The sequence below is a fragment of the Gossypium raimondii genome, chromosome 5 (genome assembly GCF_025698545.1).
Source record: "Gossypium raimondii isolate GPD5lz chromosome 5, ASM2569854v1, whole genome shotgun sequence".
NCBI lineage: Eukaryota > Viridiplantae > Streptophyta > Magnoliopsida > Malvales > Malvaceae > Gossypium > Gossypium raimondii.
This window is the reverse complement of record NC_068569.1, coordinates 26,865,425-26,889,363: the sequence shown is the minus strand read 5'-3', so window position 1 is coordinate 26,889,363 and position 23,939 is coordinate 26,865,425. Positions and strand designations below refer to the sequence as shown.

At 35.0% G+C, this 23,939-nt stretch overlaps 1 protein-coding gene across 1 annotated transcript; it reads right to left on the bottom strand.

Annotated features, from left to right (window-relative positions):
* Positions 1-9,023: 9,023 nt before the first annotated feature.
* LOC128041018 (uncharacterized) lies at positions 9,024-9,479 on the bottom strand. The gene has a single exon (XM_052630298.1). It carries the CDS (start codon positions 9,477-9,479, stop codon positions 9,024-9,026), a length of 456 nt encoding a protein of 151 aa, XP_052486258.1.
* Positions 9,480-23,939: the final 14,460 nt, after the last annotated feature.

Below are 23,939 nucleotides of genomic sequence, written 5' to 3'. Positions count from 1 at the left end.
ATTCGGTTTGTTATGTTATGTTTCTGAAATACTTTGATTGGGGGTCAGCTTAGCGATTGGAAAGATTGATTTTCAGGCTAGTTTTAGTTGGTTTCGTGACCACACAGGTGGCCACACGGGCGTGTGGCCCCACACGGGCGGTCTACACGACTGTGTGCATTTGGGAACTGGGGTTTCCAGGCAAAATTTGGCACCACATGGCCATGTGGCCAATTTTGGGATTTTAGTCGATTCCCACATGGCTGTGTCCCGTGGGCATACGGGCATGTGCATTTGGGAATTAGGGTTTGGGTGTTTTGGTGCCACATGGTCCTGTGGCTAGTTTGGGGATTTTGGTAACCCACACAAGCGTGTGTTTTGGACACACGTCCGTGTCAGTCCTGTACTCTATTTTAGCACAAAGGGACAGAGAGTTACACGGCCAGATTACACTACCATGTCCCTAGCTCAATCGGGCATGTGCCTTATCCATACGACCGTGTGCCTCTTTCCATATGGGCGTGTGCCTCCCACATAGGCATTTTGACCTCCACACGGCTTAGGCACTTCCACACGGCCGGAGCACACGGCCGTGTGGCCCTGTTTCACAAATTTTTGTTCTATTGTATAACTTATCTGTTCTATTTCTTATGTCATCCAACTGTTGCTGAGGCCTTTGTATAAGTATTAAGAACTTTGATACGGCTTAGGGTTGTGTGATTAACAGTAAGCATTATTTGGACTGAGGTTTTTGTAATACTGGGATTTTATATCTGAGAGTTTTTACGGAACTTGAATACTATAATGTTTTTCGATTTGTTAAACTAAAATTTCCCACGATCACTTTGGTGATCAATGTGACCTCCAAAATTCGGTCTAAACTTCTAGGTCGGGTATTGGGGTGTTACACACATCTATTGGATCAATACTATTATCATATGCCCTGTTAATATTTTTGTATTCTTTAATATCTGCATTATTTTGACCGACATGTTAATATTCTTATATAAAAATTTACATAATGTCAGTGCAGGCTGTAGGGAGAGAATGGCAGAGTAGGAATTGGTGAGTTCAAAATTACATGATAATAAAATCCCTTGAAATATTCATTACACTAATACTTAAAACATGAAACATATCACTAAAAAAACATGAGAAAAATTTGAAAAATATAAGTTCAAGTTGTTTCTTCCTTTAGAAATTTTCCCATTGGGACTATTTTTCTCGATAACTCCAGATTGTTTACTTTTGTTCAAATTACTCTTTATATTGCTTCCTAAAGCTTTGCTAATGGTTGGAGCACATCACATTTATTGATTAACTAAGAGTGGGGTGAAAGTAACTGTGAACATTTTACTATGAATGATAAATTGGAAAGATTAGAAAGTACATCAGACATGGATGAGTTTCAGATTTCTGATCTCACGTTAATGTTTTGAAATACAATGCATGTCAAGTTAACAGATCAGTAGCGGGAAGATGGAATCATAAAAGGCCAAGTGGCAACCAACTCATAAACTACCAGTTTAAGGCTTCTTAGAGAGGATACTGCCCAACAGAGAAATGAGACCTCAAAAAATAAGATATCATTTCTTTAAGGTCTCTAAGCTCATCATTCACTAAATAAGTGCATATCAAACAGGCAAGGATTTAACATAATAAAACCAGGGTAGCGTAATTTGAAATCAAAACAAGTTATAGTCTTCTTATTCTTGCTTAAACCTCAAAGAATATCCTATGCAAGGAAGTAAGTGTTGCAACACGATATAGATATATGAATGTACCCATCCATTTTATTAGAAATTTCAAATTGGTATTATCAAAAGGATGTCACATATAGGCCAAAGAAAGGTGTTTATGAGTTTTTCTTACCGAGCCTAGCAAAACTTGAGGATATTAAGTCATACAGTTTTAAGATTGAAAGAACATTCTATCATCACAATGTCCAGTATATTAGAGTTATTTACCAAATAATAGTCATATAAATAATCAATGCCATAAAGAGAACATTAAAGCTAACCAAATAGAAAGTTAACCTGAGAAATACAGATCAACAAAAAAATAACTGTCTTTCTAGTACATACACACAAATATATAAAATACAAAGTTGGCTGAGAAAAAAATACTTCAACTTTACATTTCCTTTGAAGGAAAGGTGTTTCTACCAATTAAGTTATGATTCAGCCACAACAACAAACATGAGATTTGAGGATATGCTAATTAATTTGAAAAAAGAACAATTTTACTAGTGTGAAGCTTTCAAGACTGGTCTTCCAAGTTCCAGCATTTAAATTTAGCTAAAGCAAGCTTGAAAATTTTCTTTATAAATGTACCACAAATTAGAAAAGCAAGAAAAGAAAAGAAAGGTAGTTGAAATCAAAAGAACCAAGTAAAACCAGATATTCTTCCTAACCAAATACACTTGAAAATATATCAAGGTTTCCATTAGCATGAAATCCGAAGCAATAAATATTTCCCAACATTCCTTTTTTCCATGAAACAAAAAAGAGCTTTAATAACAACCTTAACTACTTCAATCACAGCTATTAATGAAAAAAAAGGAAAAAAAAACCTTAATCGAGCTTTAATCACATCCATTAATGAAACAAAAAAAGAGGAAAAACAAAAATGACAACCATGGAATTGAACATTCAAAGAACACAAAGAAAAGATCATTCCTTTAATAGCTTCATTATAAGGACTTTTTAATAGCTTTATTATAAGTCCCAAGAAAATCAAACTCAGCAACCAAATGGAAAATCCAAGAAAATCAAAGGTGAAACGAAAAAACTTAACCTAAAATGGGGAGCAACCAAACTCAACAGCAACCAAAAAGAGTTTAACCTGAAATGGGGGGAAAACGAGAAAGTTAAATAGGGAGTTGAAATAAGAAGATGGCATTAGGGGAGTAGAAATAAAGAGAGGGAGAGAGCAACAAAACCTTGGAGAAAATGGAAGAAACAAAGAAAATGAAAGAGAAGGGAGAATTAGAGAAGGGAAAGTACTGCATGTTGGAGGGGTGAAAAACTAATCAAGTTTTGGAAAGTACTTTTGGGAGAAGAAAAGCTAATAATTTTAGCTTCTATATTTGGTCAAAAGCGCTTTTGAAAAGCCAAAAATTTTAGCCAAAAGTTGCTTGTTTAGCTTTCCTTTTGCTTCAAAAGTGATTTTCATGTCAAGCTTCTAAAAAGCATTACTAAACACAACCTAACTTTCCAACTCCAGTGCCTATGAGAAGACCTCTTTTGCTTAAAACGATCATACCTTTTTCACTCATATGACTGAGTCACATGTTCCACGGTTGGGTTGATTTCAAATCTGAAACGAGCAGATTTTGTCATGTCATCACGACGTTAGAAGGATCCTCGTCGGGATGTGACAACAATTTCGTCCCTTCTTCCATAATTGATATCGAGTTGGACATCATTGCACCTTGCAAAATGTAAAGGTTGTCGACTTTCTATAATCTAATCAAAACAATGGCTCCATAAAATAACTTTAAAATGTTTGACTCAATGACAATCTTGCACCCATTCGAGTTTAGAATACCCAAATAGATGAGATTTTTCTGTAAATCAGGCACGTGTTGTTCTAACTATCCCATCATACATCCTAATCTGAATGGTACCAATATCGGTTATTTTGCAAGGTAAGTTATTTCTCATAAGCACAACTCATCCTTCAACCGAACTGTATGTGGAGAACCAGCCCCTATTGGGACATATATGGTAAGTGTTCTGCGGAAGCTTGTAAAAGAGTAAAATTATTGTACTAAAAAATCACACTAAGTTCAATTCCCAAGAAAGAGAGGTCAATCACAAGGATCGCTTAAGTACCAGGTCTTTCCTAGCCAGAATATCCCTCAATCGTAATTTAGTAGCGCAATAAATCACTACAATCACACTCACAATTCATGCAGAATAATACAATAAAGAACACAAGAATTTAACGAGGTTCAGCAAATTTTGCCTACGTCCTCGGGCACTACCAAATATATTTCACTCCAAAATACAAGTGAAAATTTACAAAGAGAGAGAGAAAACAATGCCTTAAGTAGAGAATTGCAAGTTTGAGATATAGAATGAGAGATGGTCATGCATATTTATAGTTGAGGTTCAGGGATCAACTTGCAAAGTCACTTTACAATTAGGGACCATATATTGCAAATATCTCAGATTTTATTATGCCAATATCTCCGTACCCATATCTTTGACTTTCCAATATTTGATACCCATATCTTTAATTTTCCATAAATATGGATAATTCCCAATAATCTCCACCTTGAAGATTTGATTCGAGTAATCTTATCTTCACACAATTCTCTCTGCCTTTGTCAACAACACTTGATAGTGCCTTCTTCAACTGTTAAACATGCAGAATATTCATCAAGTTCAAACAATGTTCGAACTTGATTGTTATTACCACCTTGGTCATCATATCTGCGGGATTATCTGCAGTCTTAATCTTCTGAAGGTGAATTTTCCCCTCATTAATAATTTCCCGCACAAAATGGAAACGTACGTCGATATGCTTTGTACGTGCACGATAGACTTGATTCTTTGCTAAATGAATAGCACTTTGACTATCACAATACACATTAATATGCTCCTGAACCAATCCCAAGGTTTTAACCAGACCTTGTAACCAAATAGCTTCCTTTGACCTACATTACGACCATGTATTCAGCTTCTATGGTTGAGAACGCAACTGTAGACTGCAGTGTAGACTTCCAACTTATTGGTCCTCCAGCAAGAGTAAACACATAACCAGTGGTTGATCTCCGTTTGTCCAAATCACCGGCATAATTAGAATCAACGTACCCAACAACACCTTTACCAAGTGTAGTATCCTGCTTGAACAGTAATCCAATATCCATGGTCTTATGAATATACCGTAGAATCCATTTCACAGCTTGCCAATGTCCTTTTCCAGGATTATGCATATACCTGCTCACTATACTAACTGCTTGTGAAATGTCGGGTCTTGTACACACCATTGCATACATCAAGCTACCTATTGCATTAGAATACGGAACTTGTAACATGTATTCTTGTTCCGTATTTGTCGAAGGAGATAGTTGTGCAGAAAGCTTGAAATGAGAAGCCAACGGGGTACTTACAGCTTTAGTCTGCTCGTTCATGCCAAACTTCTGTAGTATATTCTTTAAATATTGCTTCTGAGACAAAGTAACTCTGCCATGAGCTCTATCCCTACATATTTCCATGCCAAGGATCTTCTTAGCTTCACCTAGATCTTTCATCTCAAACTCAAGGTTGAGTTGAGTCTTTAATCTCTTAATTTCAACTTTACTCTTAGATGCTATCAACATATCATCAACATATAAGAGCAAGTATACGAAAAATCCTTCTTGTAGCTTCTGAAAATACACGCAATGATCAAATTTACTTCTTGTATACCTTTGCCCTTTCATGAACTGATCAAATCGCTTGTACCACTGCCTCGGAGATTGTTTCAATCCATAAAGCGACTTTGTCAGTTTGCAAACCCAATTTTCTTTATCAGCAACCTTGAATCCATCTGGCTGAGTCATATAGATTTCCTCTTCCAAATCACCATGTAAAAATGCGGTCTTCACATCGAGCTGAACTAGTTCAAGATCATATTGCGCAACCAAGGCTAGCAAAATCTGAATAGACGAATGCTTCACAAATGGAGAAAATAATTCATTGTAGTCTATTCCTTCTTTCTGAGTGTAACCCTTTGCTACCAATCTAGCCTTGTATCGAACTTCATTTTTATCAGGAAATCCTTCCTTCTTTGCATATATCCATTTGCATCCAATTGCCTTCTTTCCTTTGGGTAGTGTCACCAACTCCCAAGTCCTATTTTTATGAAGAGACTGCATTTCTTCATTCATAGCTTGCTTCCACTTTACACCATCAGGGTTACTTCTTGCTTCTGTGTAAGTAGAAGGAACATCATCATCTGCAATTGGAAGTGCATAGGCCACCATATCATCAAAGCGAGCAGGCATAACGAATCTCTCTTCTTGGCCTTCTATATGCAATTGAATCATGTTGCTGTAGAAGTTCTTGGGTCGAAACTTCTTCATCATTTGTTCCTTCAATATTAGCTGGATCATCATTAACCTTTTCAAGCTCCACCTGCTGCAAAGTGTCACTGGTTGTGTTATCCTTTTGTGAATCATTGTTCTTCATCATGGTTGATTCATCAAAAGTCACATCTCTACTGAAAATAATTTTCCTTGTATCAGGACACCAGAGACGGTATCCTTTTACTCCACCAGTTATACCCATGAATAATGCTTTCTTCGCTCTTGGGTCTAACTTAGATTCTTTTACATGATAATATGCAATGGAACCAAAAACATGTAAAGAATCATAGTCAGTAGCAGGTTTACCAGCCCACCTCTCCATAGGAGCTTTTCCATTTATTGCAGCTGATGGCAACCGATTAATTAGATGGCACGCATATGTAACTGCCTCAGCCCAAAATTTTTTGCCCAATCCAACATTGGACAACATACATCGAACTTTCTCCAGTATAGTCTGATTCATACGTTCTACCACCCCATTTTATTGTGGTGTATCTTGAACAGTGAAGTGTCGTACAATGCCTTCATCATGACATACTTGTAGAAATGGATCATTCTTGTACTCAGTACCATTGTCTGATCGAAGTCGTTTGACTTTTCGACCAGTCTGGGTCTCCACCATATTCTTCCATTTCAAAAATACATCCAAAACTTCATTTTTCCTTTTTATTAGATACACCCATACTTTTCTTGAATAATCATCAACAAAAGTAACAAAATAGTGCATACCTCCCAAAGAAGCCACTTTAGTAGGTCCCCACACATCACTGTGAACGTAGTCCAGAATTCCTTTTGTATTGTGAATTGCTGAACCAAATTTTATCCTCGTCTGCTTGCCCAGAACACAATGTTCATAGAATTCCAATTTGCAAGAATTTGCACATTTCAACAAGCCTTGCTTCGCCAAACTCTGCAAAGCTTTTTCACCAGCATGTCCCAATCGCATATGCCATAACCTGGTAGCCTCTGAATCTGCATCTTTCGTAGAAGCTGTTGATGTTGATCCAATAATTGTACTTCCATTTAAATAGTACAGATTATTCCTTCTTGTGCCTTTCATCACCGTCAATATCCCAGCTACTACCTTTAGTAATCCATCTCTCAAAGTGATTGTGAGCCCTTTAGATTCTAGGACCCCTAATGAGATAAGATTTTTCTTCAAGCTAGGTATGTAGCGAACATCTGTCAAGACTTGAATTAAGCCATCGTGATTCTTCAATTGGATTGTACCTACTCCCATTGTCTTACAAGCGCTATCATTGCCCATAAAAACAATTCCACCTTCTAGTTCTTTAAGACTAGAAAACCAGTCCTTATTAGGACACATATGGTAAGTACATCCCAAATCCAAAATCCACTCATCTGTATGACATGCCATTGCCATGCCAACCTAGCTAAAGTCTGACTCCTCATCATGCTCCGCTACACATGCATCAGAAATAGCTTTACCCTTTTGTAACTTAGGACAATTCTTTTTCCAATGCCCTTTCTCACGACAAAAAGCACATTCATCTTTGGCAGGTCTCCCTTTGGACTTACTCCTTCTACCAGATTTGTTGCTGTGAGAACGACCTCTTACTGTTAAGACTTCTGTAGTTGTATCTCTGTGATCTTTTTTATCTTTCTTTCGAGTCTCAGATCTATACAATGCACTACAGACTGCATCAAATGTGATTGTATCCTTCCCATGAAGCAATGTGGTGGTAAGATGATCATATTCATCAGGAAGAGAATTCAACAACAGTAATGCCTTGTCTTCATCTTCAAATTTCTCATCCAAATTTAGCAAGTCTGCTAAAATTTTATTGAATGAGTTCACATGGACATACCGGGTGCATACGTGAATCGATAAAGTTTCTTTTTCATATAAAGCCTATTTCAAGACTTATTGTTAGAAACTTTTCTTCCAGTGTATCCCACAACTTCTTCGCTGATGTCTCCCTCATGACAGAGTACTTCTACTCTTTGGCCAAACATAGGCGAATTGTTCCACATGCCTGTCTATTGATCTTGGCCCACTCCTTGTCATCCATCTTGTCAGGTTTATCTTCAAGGGCTATATCCAGCTCTTGCTGACATAAGACATCCAGGATCTCACATTGCCACATACCAAAATTATTGGTACCATCAAATTTCCCTACTTCAAATTTCGCATTGGTCACAGTAGTCTTTGTTGATGACGATGCCTTTTTCATTTTTTCTCCTCAATCCCAACTATAGTACGTGAACAGTGCCGTGAACGATCATATTCCCCATGTATGAATCTAGCTCTGATACCAATTGTTGTGCGGAAGCGTGTAAAAGAGTAAAATTATTGTACTAAAAAATCACACTAAGTTCAATTCCCAGGAAAGAGAGGTGGATCACAAGGATCGCTTAAGTACCGTGTCTTTCCTAGCGAATATCCTCAATCGTAATTTAATAGCACAATAAATCACTACAATCACACTCACAATTCATGCGAATAATACAATAAAGAACACAAGAATTTAACGAGGTTCAGCAAATTTTGCCTACGTCCTCGGGCACTACCAAATATATTTCACTCCAAAATACAAGTGAAAATTTACAAAGAGAGAGAGAGAAAACAATGCCTTAAGTAGAGAATTGCAAGTTTGAGATACAGAATGAGAGATGGTCATGCTTATTTATAGTTGAGGTTCAGGGATCAACTTGCAAAGTCACTTTACAATTAGGGACCATATATTGAAAATATCTCAAATTTTATTATGCCAATATCTCGGTACCCATATCTTTGACTTTCTAATATTTGATACCCATATCTTTGACTTTCTATTATTTGATACCCATATCTTTGATTTTCCATAAACATGGATAATTCCCAATAGTAAGAACACCCTGAATCCAAGACCCACTCGGATGTGAACCTAGACCTTTCAATTATTGATACCAACAACAAATCATCAGCTCTATCCTCAACTACACTAGCATCAGCTACATCGGTCTTCTACTTCCCCCTCCCATCGTTTTTGGCGGCCCTCTTATTTTTGTTCTGAAGCATGCAACATTCTGCCTCGATATGGCCCATCTTTTTGCAATAGCCATACTGCTTGTCACGGTTCCTTGACTTCGATCTCACCCTTGATCTTCTCTGACCCGAATCCTTAGATTGTTGTCTTCCTCTAACAACTAGAACGAAGGCTTGTCCATCTGGCTTATTCTTCGAGCCTAACTCTTTGTCGAGCTTATCCTTACTTAAAAGATTTCCCTTCACGTCCTCGAACAAGAGTCTCTTTCTGCCATAAATCAGGGTTTCCTTGACAGTTTTGTATGAATGGGGCAAAGAACGAAGTAGTAACATAACCTGATCTTTATCATCAATGTTGGCCTTGACATTCTTTAGGCCATTAAAGAGAGTGACAAATTCACTGATGTGAGCCATAATAGACTCACCTTCTGCCATATGGAATGTATATAATCATTGTTTTAATACCAAGCAATTTGTGAGGGACTGTCATATACAGGGCTTCCAATTTCCTCCATAACTCTGTTGTCGTTTTCTTCGTAAGTACCTCTTGTAAAGTATTGTTAGTGAGGCAGAACTGAATTGTTGACTTTGCCTTGTAACAACCTTTTTCAAATCGTTTTGAACCATAATTATCGTCATCCAAACATGCTACAAGCTCTATATTAAATCTCTTCATAGTTACTACGAAAGCTTTCATAAAAACTCATCTGCGGCTAAATTTTGTCGCCCCTCAAAAGAAAACCCCTGTAGTACTACATTTTAAATTGCCTTTTTAATTAGCCTTTCAAAATAAGGATACAAGGTCCCTTTAAATAGCCATGTCGCAACGTCCATTCACATCGTCACACGTTGTACATCATTACAACGTCGGGAAGCTTCTCATTGTGATTTCACCATCTGTTCAGACAAAAAATTGAGGCACACCCCACAAATCTCCATCTTGACTAGTATTTAACATACCTTCTTCTCTAGGTCTTGTCGTAAGCCAAACTCAATCTTCGCAGAATGTCAACCAAACCTAAAGTGTTTTCGAACTTGGAAGCTAAAAGACTCCTAGTCTTCAAATCAAGGTTTTATAATGCAACCAAGGCCAGTGATACATGAAAGGTCGTGTGCTTCACAACAGGAGAGGAAACATCGAGAAAATCAACTCCCTCCATTTGACTATCACCCTTTACGACCAACCTAGCTTTAAACACTTCCCCGTATCCGAAACTATTACAATCTAAAATTTTTGATTCCATCAAATTTTTTGATATCAAAATTCATTGTCACCATTCCTAAATGAGTCGATTGTGGAACCCAAACCAAGCTCTAATACTAGCTTGTTGGGTCGAACCCAAATAATGCAACGAACACGAACGAAAACTGAGAAAATTAGACATAAATAATTACGCGAAAAAACCCATTTAGAGAGGATAAAAAAACCATAGGTAAAAGAAATCTTCACTAAAACGACAAAAACCAAAAAATGGAGTACAAGATGGAGAAACAAATAAACCCTGAACCCAAAATACAAATATTCCCCCAAAATTCCCACAAACTTTCCCTTAATTTTGTTGTTATTCTAATTTATCTAGGGTTGCCAAGAGGCCTAATTATAGGTTGAATTTCGTGTACAAATATGACTAAAACATCCCTAGAATAATCAAAGTTAGAGTGAAAAATATAAGAAACCCGGTTGAGTAAGGAACATGTCGTGACGTGGCATGCTGCCTCATCGTGACTCCATTCACCGCGTCATCGGGACATGGTAAATCTTCTCACCATGACATCAGTGTCATGTCGTCGGGACGTCAACACTTCCTTTTCCTGAGGTCAATCTTATTTTATCCTAAATGCGAGACACACTCCACATGTTTCAATAAAGGTAAAATTTGTAATTTATTTATAATAGTTTTCTTTTGAGTTATACTATTTAAGTTATTACTTATATTATTTAGTTTTATGTCTTATTTATTATGGATTTAGAGAAATATTTAGAGAAAATGAGATTAATGCTTATTTTTGGTAAGTTTTGTTGTTTACACTTTTAACATGAAGTTGTTGTAGTATTTTGGCTATAACTTAACCTATAAAACTCCATTTTGGGTCCATAATATATTGTTTCAAAGGGAATTTGAAGCTCTAACTAAATTTATTTCATAACTCAAGACAAAGAAACATCGAAAAGTTTCTAAAGAAGCCCCGACAATTTTATGCGAAAATCTACCAAGAAATGTAGAAAATTTGTTTTGCTTTATTGAGTTAAAGACTGATAAGCCATAAAAGTAACATATTTTTAATCCCATTCTTGATGCGTTTTTGGATGATTTATTATGTAAATTAGTGAATTTGATGCTCCTACTCCTTTAAATTCATGTTTCTATACTTAGGTGAGCATAGGGGAGTGAAAAGAGCGAAAAACAAGTCAAGATCGGACAAAAGAGCTATTTTCAGGATCCACACGGGCTCGGCACATGCCTATGTGCTAGCCCGTGTCAATTTTGCACCCTACTTCCCTTTTACGTGAAAAACTCAATTTTTAGGGTTTCTGAGCATTCTAAAGTCCATAAATACCTATTAGAAGAATACCTAAGGGGCCACTCAGAGAAGATTGAAGAAAAAACTCGAAGAACGCCATCAGAATCAACTCAAAAGTGGATCTCCTTCAAGATTGAAGATCTCCTTTTAACTTCTTTTAAAGTTTTATTGAATTTCTTTATGTCTTGTAGTTTTTCTGACTTTGAGATGTTTTCATTCAAGATTATGAACTAATCCCCTAGATACCTAGGGGAGAGGAAACCTATGATGAATCCTATTATTTAATTTATGTTCTACGCGATAAATACTTGATTTTTATTCTCAATTATGTATGCTTATTTCATGTTTTAATATTTTCGGGATATTAATTCATTTTTAATGTGCTTATTTCAATGGAGCAAAAGTCCCTTTTTAAGAGTAGATCTAGCATAATTGAGTGGAGTTGCATGCAATCCTAGAAATAGGACGACATAAATCTACCGGCTTAGAGTCAAATCTAATAGGGGAATTCATAGATCGAGTTAATGCGACGATAGGGGTTTTAATTAGAAAAATAGTTCAATTAATCAACCTAGGGTCAGTTGTTCTTACTCTCGAAAGAGATATTAACATAATTTAGGGATTTCTACTGATCAAGACATAAGTGAATAAATCGTTTAATTCAGATTCATAATAATAGGTGAAGTCTAGGTGGATTCTTTCTTGGGTGTTGTCTATCTCATTGGTTATCTTCGATTATTTTCCTATTTCATTCTCTGTTGCGTTCTTTATTAGATTAGATTAGTAATTTTAGATTAAAAACAAATACTCCAATTTGTTAGCTAAATAATAGAAAAACGGTAATTACTAGTACTTTTAGTCCTCGTGGATACGATATTCCACCATAACTATACTATTGTTCGATAGGTGCGCTTTCCTTAGTTGTATTTATAGTTAGTTTAGTGACCATCAAGTTTTTTGCGTCGTTTTCGGGGACTAAAATATTAGGAACACTTTATTTTTATTAATTTAGCCATTTTTTTTTATTTTTACTTTTCGCTGCTTTCACTCCCCTATGCTCACCTAAGTATAGAAACATGAATTTAAAGGATTAGGAGCATCAAATTCACTAATTTACATAATAAATCATCCAAAATTGCATCAAGAATGGGATTAAAAATATGTTACTTTTATGGCTTATCAAAGACACTTTTGCATTTTCTCTATTATATATTTTTTATTAATAGGCATTATTATGTTATAACCTAAAGATAGCAACTCTTAGTATATTTTGCTTTTGTGTTTACTTTACTTTATGGATTGCTATACTAATTTTTGAATTGAAGGAATTTGAAACTTGATTCTAAAAGTTTATGAAATCTAATTGGTCTTCATCTTCGTCTTTTTCTTTATTCTTTAACATTTACATGTCTTTTAATTTAAATACAAATAATTAGGTTTTTAAATGTAGAACTCATATTTGATAATTTAGAATATTTGTTTTGTCAATTAGAATAGTTAAATATATAATTGTTAATCGATTCTAATGCATGGGGCAAATACCCTAACTGTGTATGCAATCAATGTTCTATAGGCATGCAATCTAATTTAAATAAATCCTACTTGGGAGTGTTTGTTGGTTAAAATTAGGTCTCTCTCGTTTGTAATTCTATCGATAAGCTAAATTCTAAGCATGAAGTTATAATGTTGTTCATTGATAAGGGGATTAATTTCAACAGCTTTCTCTTGGTTATCGATAAGGTAAGGAGAGACTGGTTGCTAGGCAGGACATCAGCAACTATAACTATTCTATTAAAGAACAATGAAATTATCTTTGTATCAATGATTAAACTTGTGAATGAAACGGATATTTTATCATTAGTTATTCTTTAATTTTAATTATTGCCATCTTGGTTAAGATTTAATTTTAGTTTTAGTTTTTATTTTCTAAAAACTCCATCATTTTACTTTCTTGTTTTATTTAAAAATAAAGTTATTATCAATTTCTATGAATACGACTCTACTCACGTTATGGACTAAATTTTTATTGTTTAGTAGGATTTTATTTTTGTAGTTCGTACAAAATTTGATGTTTTTATCAACAATTAATGTTAATAATTTTTCTCATTCTTGTTTTTAATTTAATTTAATTTTGTTCCTTTTATGTTTTGGTCTTTTTTTTTTTTTGCTCAGCCATAAAATATATTTATTAAAATTAAAATTTTGATCTTCTCGTGCAGGTGAACTGTAGTACAATCTTGATTTTGAGAGAACTGCTCGAAGACTAAGGAAGGGATTTCAAGCGAGAACTAACCAGTCATCTTCATCTATCGAACTAGATATAGATAACAACTCAGTCGATTCATCTATCGAATCAAAAGGAGAGGAACCAATTGCTCGCTTAAAACCAACTATGAGAAAGTTGGCTGCGCTGAATCTGGAGCAACAACTGTTGTGCATCGAATCTCTTGAATTAGAGGTACCTTTTGAATTAAAATCTGGATTAAATCATCTATTGCCTACTTTCTGTGGTCAAGAAACGAAGATTCTCATAAGCACTTGAAGGACTTTCATGTAGTGTAGTGTGTTCTACTATGAGACGAAAATAAGTGATCAAAGAGCAAATCAAACTAAGAGCCTTCCCCTTTTCACCAGCCAACAAGGTGAAGGATTGCCTGTTTTATCTTCCTCTTGGATCTATAACCACATGGATTGACATGGTAAGATTGTTTTTGGATATTATTTTACTTCATGTGCTACTTCTATTAGGAAAAAAAATTATGGCATCAAGCAAAACGACATGGAAACTTTTCACGCACTACACCAAAACAGACTTTTAGCGGCATATTTTGTGGCGTTTGGACGGAAAACGCCGCTAAAAATGGAGCATTAGCGGCGCAAAAAATAAAACGCCGCAAAATATCTAGCATTAGCGGCGCTTCAAGTAAAACGCCGTAAAAGAACATAATTAGCGGCGTTTTCCGTTATGCGCCGCAAAATCTCAAGACCAAAACGCATCGTTTTTGTATTGATGTATACAATAATTAGTGGCGATTATGCTAAAACGCCGCTAAAGGAAGTAATAGCGGCGCATTGTGGGAAGCGCCGCAGAAATCTTAACGAAAACGCATCGTTTTGGTATCGATGTATATTAGAATTAGTGGCGCTTAAAAAAAACGCTAGAAAAACAAGTATTAGCGGCGTTTACTAAAAGCGCCGCAAAATATGACAACCAAAACGCAGAGTATGGTCTAGATGTATATTAGGATTAGTGGCGCTTACAGACAAACGCCGCTAAAGAGTACTATTAGCGGCGCGCAAGCAGAAGCGCCGCTATATATCTTAATCAAAACTCAGCGTTTTGGTCTTGATGTACAATATAATTATTGGCGCTTATAATAAAACGCCGCTAAATATCAGCATTAGCGGCGCTTTTGGTTAAGCGCTTAATATATCTGCACCAAAACGCGAGTTTGGTAATGAGGTATATTAGAATTAGTGGCGCTTTATGGAAACGCCGCAAAAGTATACTATTAGCGTCGCTTTCTTAGAAGCGCCGCAATATATATTAATGTAAAGCGCTGCGTTTAAATCTTGATGTATTTGGAGTTAGTGGCGTTCAGAGAAATCGCCGCTAAATTATATTATTAGCGGCGCTTTATTAGAAGCGCCGAAGATATATTAACCTAAACGCTGCGTTTAGATCTTGACGATACTTGAATTAGTGGCGCTTTCAGTAAACGCATTTAAAAGTATACTATTAGCGGCGCTTTCTTATAAGCGCCGCAATATATATTAACCGAAACGCTGCGTTTAAATCTTGATGTATACTGGAATTAGTGGCGTTCACGAGAAATCACCGCTAAATCATATTATTAGCGGCGCTTATTTGTTAGCGCCGCAAAAGATCTTCACCAAAACGCACAATTTTGGTCTTAACCATGCATTAATATAATGTAGGTTATTATTTATATATTTAATTTATCGTATTTGGGTTACGTTTAGGGTATTAGGGATCATTATACAATGTTTATTATGTTGGATTATAGTTTAGGGTTTAGGATTTACTATGTAGGTATATTGTTTTTGGTTTAGGGTTTGAGAGTTTAGGGATTAAGGTTTAGTGATTATTATAAGTTAAAAAGTATATCGTATATAGTTTAGGATTTTAGGGTTAATCATTACATAATGTTTAATATTTTGTGAATATTGGAGTATTGAGTTTAAGGTTTATGATGTGGGCCGATTATGGTGTTTTGGGTTTAGGGTTTAGGAGTTTGGGGTTTAAGGTTTAAGGTTTGGGGTTTAGGGTACTTAATTTAGTCATGTTATTAAGAGGTTAATTAATTACTGCTTTAGGGGTTTATGATTGTGGTTAAGGGTTTGCAGTTTATAATTTAACGTTTACAATGCTTGGTTTTTGGGTTTGGGCGATTTAGGGTTTTATGACTTTTTTAGTACCAATTTGAGAAAAATGACAAATACGTATTGTTTTTTAATAATTATTATGATACTATAGTTCTAAGTGACACAAATGACGCTAGTTTACTAACTAATGACGAATGTCGACATATTGGTATGTTATATATGATGAAACAAATTATTTTAATCTTGTGTTATTTACATATATATATATATTAATCATTTATATATTCACTTAAAATAGAGTATATATAATTTTAAAATTATAACAAATTAATTGAATAATATAAATAATTTATAATTTATAATTTTAAATATTGATAATATTTAAATTATACATAATTTCAATTTAAAATTTATAAAATTGTAACAATTGAAATTAATAAATCATATAAAATTTTAAATAATATTATTAATAATATTAATAATGGCCTAATTTTAATGTATGAATTAAAAATTTTAACAACAATGTAAATAATTTATAAAAAGCTAAATATTAGCGGCGTTTGTTAATAAAACGCCGCAAAATATATATAAAAAATGAAGTAGTACCACCCCGTTCCGTTGACTAGTTGCAGATTAGTGGCGTTTTTTTGTGAAACGCCGCAAAAGTTGTGAAATTAGTGGCGTTTATGCGTAAGCGCCACAAAATTTATATTATAAAACGATGCCGTTTTCATAGCAATGATCGAATAAGTTTTCGGAATGCGGCACCGTTTCAGTGTTGGCAAAAATTTCTTTTGTGGCGTTTTTGAAAGGAAACGCCGCAATAATTAATTAAATTTCCGGATTCGGCGCCGTTTCTGTTGTGGAAAATAATTTAATAGTGGCGTTTTGTTATAAAGCGCCGCAATTGTATATACAGTTCGCCAATGCGGCGCCGTTTTTGAGATTCATAAAATCCAATAGTGGCGTTTATTATAAAAACGCCGGAAAATGCAACGCAAAACGTTGTCGTTTCGCTTACTGAAAACAATTTTGGGGTATACCCTCGAAGCAAGCTTTTCCCCTAGCCCCAAATCCGTCTCCCCCAAATTCCTAAATCGCCTTTTCTCTGTGAAATTGTTGCGTCCTTCTTGCCCAATTTCTTGAATTCCCAAATCCGAAAATCGCCTCCTTTCTTGCCTAATTTCTTGAAATCCGAAATCCCTAAATCGCCTCCTTCCTCCTTCCAGATAAGACGAACGTCGCACAATAGGCCTTCAAAGGTTCGATTTTGTTCCGATTCTGCGTATGTAATCTTTGGGTTTTGACTTGTTTATTAAATTTATTCTGTTTTTTATTCGCCCAATTAATTTTGATGTTCCTTTAAAAAATTTCTCTTCTCCGATCAGTATAGGGTTTTCGTCGTTGCTATTCATCGCCCCTGTGGTCAGATTTGACTTTTTTCTTGTGATTTGGGAATGGTTTCATTATTGGGTATACAAGCGAGGAGGTGTTGTTTCAATGATAGTTTTAGGGTTATTTCATTTCGCCGTTGATGATGGTTTTCCTCATCGACTGCAGTACACCGATTTTGTTTATGTTTGAAATTGTATTTCGGAAATGGTTTCATCGGTGTCTTCATTTCATTTCATTTAACTGGTTTTAGGCAACGTTTCACACACCATTGTTGTTGTCTGTCGATGGGTTCTTGTTTTCCTGCATTTTTAGGCATACTGGTCTCAGAATCGCTTTTGTAGAAATCTTAAAGTATGCAAAAGCAGTACTTAGTTTTTCTTGTGATTTAGTATAATGTATTTTATACATTAAAGTATGCAAAAACATGTACTTAAAGTATGCAATGAGCCTGGATTTAATCTATTTTATTTTATTAAATTATTACATGTACTTAGGTTAAATAAATATTTAGTATAATGTGTGATAAGATACGAAATTGAAGTTAAAATTGGTAATTTACTATTGCGAAATTAATGATCATGAAATTGAGTATGTCATGAGATTTGAATTGCTTGAAAATGTTGTCATGTTAATGTTGTATAAGTATTTGCATATGGTAAATGTTGTGAATGGATTACTATGAAATGAGCCTTTGTATTGAATGGTAATGATGTATGGTATTTGTACAGTTATGAATAAAGGTTTACTGCTTACAATTCAATTTGTTAAGAACATATTTGGCCAGAAATATGGTATAAAAATGTGAATGGACTGATTATGTATTTGCAGGTTGGTATCGAAAATTTGGTCTTTTGGGGCTTCGATTTTGTATACATTTTTTTGCTGGTTTTCCTTTCAAGTTTTTTATGATTTTACGCACTTAAAATTGACATCTAGTTTTCTGCCTTATATTTTTCTGCTGTAATCTGCCATCCAGTTTGCCATGTTTTCGTATTAAATTATTTTACTCACTTAAAATGTTCTCATGTGTCCTGCCATCACCATTGCTGTTAATTACAGCATAAGTTACTAAAAAAGGATTGTAAGGACCCAAATATAATACTGATTCGTAAATGATATTAACATAGATAAATAAATTGGTCCAAACTATTCAAATATTTATATGTTTTCCTTAATAAATAATTAAATCTTCTTCCATTTCTCAAGTAATTCATTTCCAAAATCCCATTGCAAATGTGTAAATAATATTAACATAGATAAATAAATTGGTCCAAACTATAAAAATGTTTATATGTTTTCCTTTTCATTATCTTTTATTTTAATTTTATGCTATTTTAATCACGAAAAATATATTCAATTTTATTTTTAATTTACCTAATTAAATAAATTGTATTTAAAGTTATATTTTAAATTTTTATTTTATTTTACTCACAATTAAATATTAAATATTTTATTTTTTAATCACGAATATTTTTAAATATTAAATTTATTTTAAAGTTCAAATTTCATATCTTACGTAATTTACATATCTTACATAATTCATAACTTACACAACTTAAATTTATAATACATAACTTACATAACTTATTAATATTTATATATAGTTTATATATATATATATTTTAAAATTTATATATATTTTAAAATTGATACATTACATAACTTACATAACCTACATACATAAGCTTACATATAATACATAACTTATATAACTTAAATTTAGCAATCATATATCATAACTTACATACATAATTAGTAATCATATCACAACTTACATAACCAACATAATGACTTACATAATAACCTACATAATAACTTACATAATAATACATAATAATACATAACATCCATAAATTAAATAAGTTACATAATACACAAAAACAAAAACTTACATAATATCCTACATCCCTACTTACATAATAATACATAACTTACATAAGACATAACGTACATAAGTTTCATAATACACAACTTACACAACTTACACAACTTACATAACTTACATAATACATAACTTATTCCTAAATCCTAAACCCGTGCAGTTTATTGTTAATATCAGACTTCAAGAATTAAGAAATGGACCGTTCTTGGATGAATTTGTCAAGAGTTAGCGACGGTTATCGAAATGGAGTGCAGGGTTTTCTAAATTTTGCATTTCAATATGCAAGCCAAGAGAACATGATTCTTTGCCCGTGTAAGAAGTGTGTCAACATAAACTGGCATTATCGTGAGGTTGTATACGAGCATCTAATTGTTGATGGGTTTGTTCGGGGTTATAAGCAATGGCTTTTTCATGGAGAATGCCCGCCTAGTACTTCCTCTTCAAGGATGGATGTATCTTATCCTGGTACTGCCAATTACCATCAGTCTGAAAGAGGGGATGACATGGAAGGTATGTTGCGGGATGCATTTAATATGCACAATCATGGTGCGCAGTCGTTCACGGCGGATTTTGTGGCATCTGATGACTGTAATATTGGTGGAACTGCATTTACCGAATCGGGCAGTAGACCTCATGAAGAGCCGAATGGAGAAGCGGCGAAGTTCTACGCGCTACTTAATGACATGAACGAAGAACTGTATGAGGGATCAAAGTTTTCAAAAATGTCATTCTGTGTTCGTCTCTTCCAGTTAAAATGTTTGGGAGGGTGGACCGGAAACTCGTTGACAATGCTGTTAGAGTTTTTGAGAGAAATGTTTCCGTTTGCAAAAGTCCCTCAATCATTCAAAGATATGAAGAAAATGATAAAAGATTTAGGCCTTGGGTACAACAAAATCCATAGTTGCCCAAATGACTGCATGTTGTATTGGAGCGATCGAATAAACCAACAATGCTGTCATGTATGCGGCCACTCCCGTTGGATTAGTAGAAACACAGATGGGAACGACGATGAAAATGATGCACAGAGGATAAAGAAGTCAGTCAAGATTTTGCGGTATTTTCCACTCATACCAAGGCTTCAAAGGCTTTTTATGTCGTCGAAGACAGCGGAGTCAATGACGTGGCACCATGATGGACGAACCGATGATGGATTACTAAGGCATCCAGCAGATTCTTTAGCTTGGAAATCATTTGACAATAAATTTCCAGACTTTGCAAGCGATCCTAGGAGTGTGAGGCTTGGGCTAGCATCTGATGGATTTAATCCTTTCAAGATCATGAGCACTGCGTACAGTACTTGGCCAGTAGTGCTTGTCCCTTATAATCTGCCTCCGTGGATTTGCATGAAGCAATCTTCCCTTATCTTATCTATGATTATCCCTGGTGAGAAAGGGCCCGGGAATGATATCGACATTTATTTACAGCCACTTATTGAAGAGTTAAAACAATTATGGGCTGGTGTCGAGACATACGATGTGCTGAGAAAGGAGAACTTTAATTTACGTGCAGCTTTGATGTGGACCATTAATGACTTTCCCGCTTATGCTAATTTATCCGGTTGGAGTACTAAGGGTCGTTATGCGTGTCCTTGTTGTGCTGCACAAACATGCTCGCAATGGTTGTACAATGGGAAGAAGTTCTCTTACATGGGGCATCGTCGGTGGTTACCGAAAAACATAGATTTAGATATCGAATTCAGATTTGATGATCAAGAGTTCGAGAAGCTCCTTCCCGCACCGATGGCTCAAATCTTGTTCATGTTGGAAGATATGAATTTCATTTATGGGAAGATGAACCAACCGTCAAACACGCAGAGAAACAGAAGATCAAATGATGAAGCCGAAGAAAGCTCCGACGAAGAGGACGATCCAAATGAGGCGGACTTGTGGAAAAAAAGAAGTATTTTTTTTGAGTTGCCTTATTGGGAGCATCACCTTTTACGACACAATTTTGATGTTATGCACATTGAGAAAAATGTCTGCGAGAACATTGTGGGTACAATTTTAAACGTCGACGGAAAATCAAAAGACAATCTTCAGAGTCGACTTGATTTAGTCGAAATGGGAATTCGGCCTGATCTTCATCCCAATCCACTTCTGAATGGGAAATATCGGTTGCCGCCTTCTATTTTCTCAATGTCCAAGATGGAGAAAGAACTGTTTTGTATGGTGTTGAAGGATATAAAGGTTCCAGATGCGTATGCATCAAATATATCTCGATGTGTTAGTGTTAAAGATCGAAGATTATATTCGCTAAAATCACATGACTATCACATCTTGATGCAAGATTTAATGCCGCTTGTTTCACGATGTTGTATGTCCAAGAAGGTGACGTCTTGTATCATTGAACTATCCAACATAATGAAAGCCATTTGTGGCAAAGTTTTGGATGTTCAAGAACTTCAGAAGGTACAGGATCGAGCCGCTTTGACTTTATGCAACATGGAGAAAATCTTCCCACCTTCCTTCTTCACCGTTATGGTTTACTTGATAATTCATCTCCCGTACGAAGCAATTCTTGGTGGACCCGTTTTCTATCGATGGATGTATCCCATAGAAAGGTCTTAAAGAATTATTTTTAAAATTTTCCTTCATTCACCTCTGTCCTTTTAGTCACAACTTTTGATACTGTTGTATATTGTGTTTAGGTTCCTATCCAAATTAAAGTCTTACTACCGCAACAAGCGATATCCAGAAGGATCGATTGCTGAAGGCTACTTAGCAGAGGAATGTATGACCTTCTGCTCGAGATATTTGGAAGATGTCGAAACAAGGTTTAACAGACCAAATAGGAATGCTGGACTCACGGACTATGACTTAGCCGATACTTATTTGTTCCAAAGTTTTGGACAACCAATCGGCAAAGTTGAAATTGCGGAATTAGATAATTTATCGTGGGTACAAGCACATCGATATGTTCTGTTTCACCACGAATCATTGGAACCTTTACGGAAGTAAGTTCTACAAATTTTATAAATAATTTTCAAACTAAAAATTGTTTATCTTCTAACAAAGATCACCTCTGTGCTTTAACATAGTGAGTACAAACAAATATTGAGATCTCGTTCGCGCTCCCGAAGAACACAACATCGAGATATCAACAAGTTGTTTACAGAATCTTTTTGTGAATGGTTCAGCCAAACGGTATGTGGTTGGAGCTTTCGCTTACAAATTATAATGCTTTCTCATAACATTTTTAATTACTTAGTTTACTTTCCATTCAATAGGTTTGGAATGGGAAGAGCATAAACGACAAAGTTCAATGGCTCTCCCAAGGTCCAAATCGAGTGGTTAAAAGATATAGTGCGTTCCTCATCAACGGATTCAGATTTCATACAAAATATCGCGAGAGGTTGAGGAGAACGCAAAATTGTGGAATAGTTGTTAATTTCGCAATTACAAGTTATGCTAGCGCTAGGGACAATAATCTGTCGAGGAAATGTCGAATATTTGGACGACTTCATCGACATAATTGAGTTGGATTACTACGGCAAATGGAAAGTTGTCTTATTTCGAGTGATTGGGCGGATGTTAATACATCTCGTGGAATCAAGCAAGATCAATTTGGTTTTACAATGGTGAACTTTGACCGATTGATTCACACAGGACAACAACTGATAGATGAGCCGTATGTATTCTCAAGTCAAGTCAAACAAGTTTTTTACTCAAAAGATCCAACTGATGAGGGTTGGTACGTTGTACTCCGTAACATCCCTAGAGACTTGTTTGACATGGGCAGTGGAAGTAGAGATAACATCGACGACAGATCAGAAACTTTGCCATTTCCAGAACAAAACTTAAACTATAATATCCCTAGTACTAGTGCACAATTTCAATGGGTTCGTCAGGATACGGATTAAGATATTTACGAATAATGATGTAGTAAGATTTTACAATTGTTTAAATATATGTAACTTACATTAGTATTACATCTTGGTCTTATTATATAACTCAACTATTTTATATGTGCTGTTATTGTTGTATTTAAATATTAAGTTTAATTACATTTTATGTGTATTGAAGATAAAATGCCTAGAAGAAAAATTATAAGGGAAAGCATTGTTGAAAATGATCCAAACTCGATAGAAACAAATAGTCTTGAACAATGATGTAAATTGGATCTTGAATGTTCGATTACACACGTGGATCATACGGAAGTTCAAAGTAACTTACATTAATTCCATGCGTGTTGACTTATAATTGATTTATTTTTCAAATTCTTATATTATAATATACCATTTGTAGCTGAAAATGGTGGGACGCGTAAAAGGTCGAGGTAAATACGATACTTAGAGAGTTATACGAGTTAGATCCAATGAGCGTGTCAAGGTATCGTAAACAGATTTTGGTCACTGTTGGATCAAGCTCGACTTTTAGCAGGATACATGGGCATTTTAGCACGAAATCGAATATGTTGCCTATCAACTACGAGTCATGGCGTCAAATGCCCGATAGCAACAAAAACCAAGCCCTCGATAATATTAAGGTAACAAAATGTTAATGTCATATGTAATGCTTGGGAAATAGTTTCATTTATATTTACTTTATTAACTTGTGTTTTTTGTAGGCGAGGTTTGCTTTAGAGGTCTCCGATGCTTATGTAAAAAAGGCATTGGGAAAAAGATGGAGAGACAATAAAAGTACTTTGAAGAAAAATTATTATAAGACAAAAACCACCCTCGATGAGAAATTGCAAAATGTCCCGCCGGGTATGTTGAGGTACCAATGGGAAGATGCGGTTAGATTTTG

What these genes read in the sequence shown, in the direction of transcription:
- LOC128041018 (XM_052630298.1), bottom strand. Translation starts at nt 9,479, where the DNA reads ATGGCAGAAGGTGAGTCTATTATGGCTCACATCAGTGAATTTGTCACT.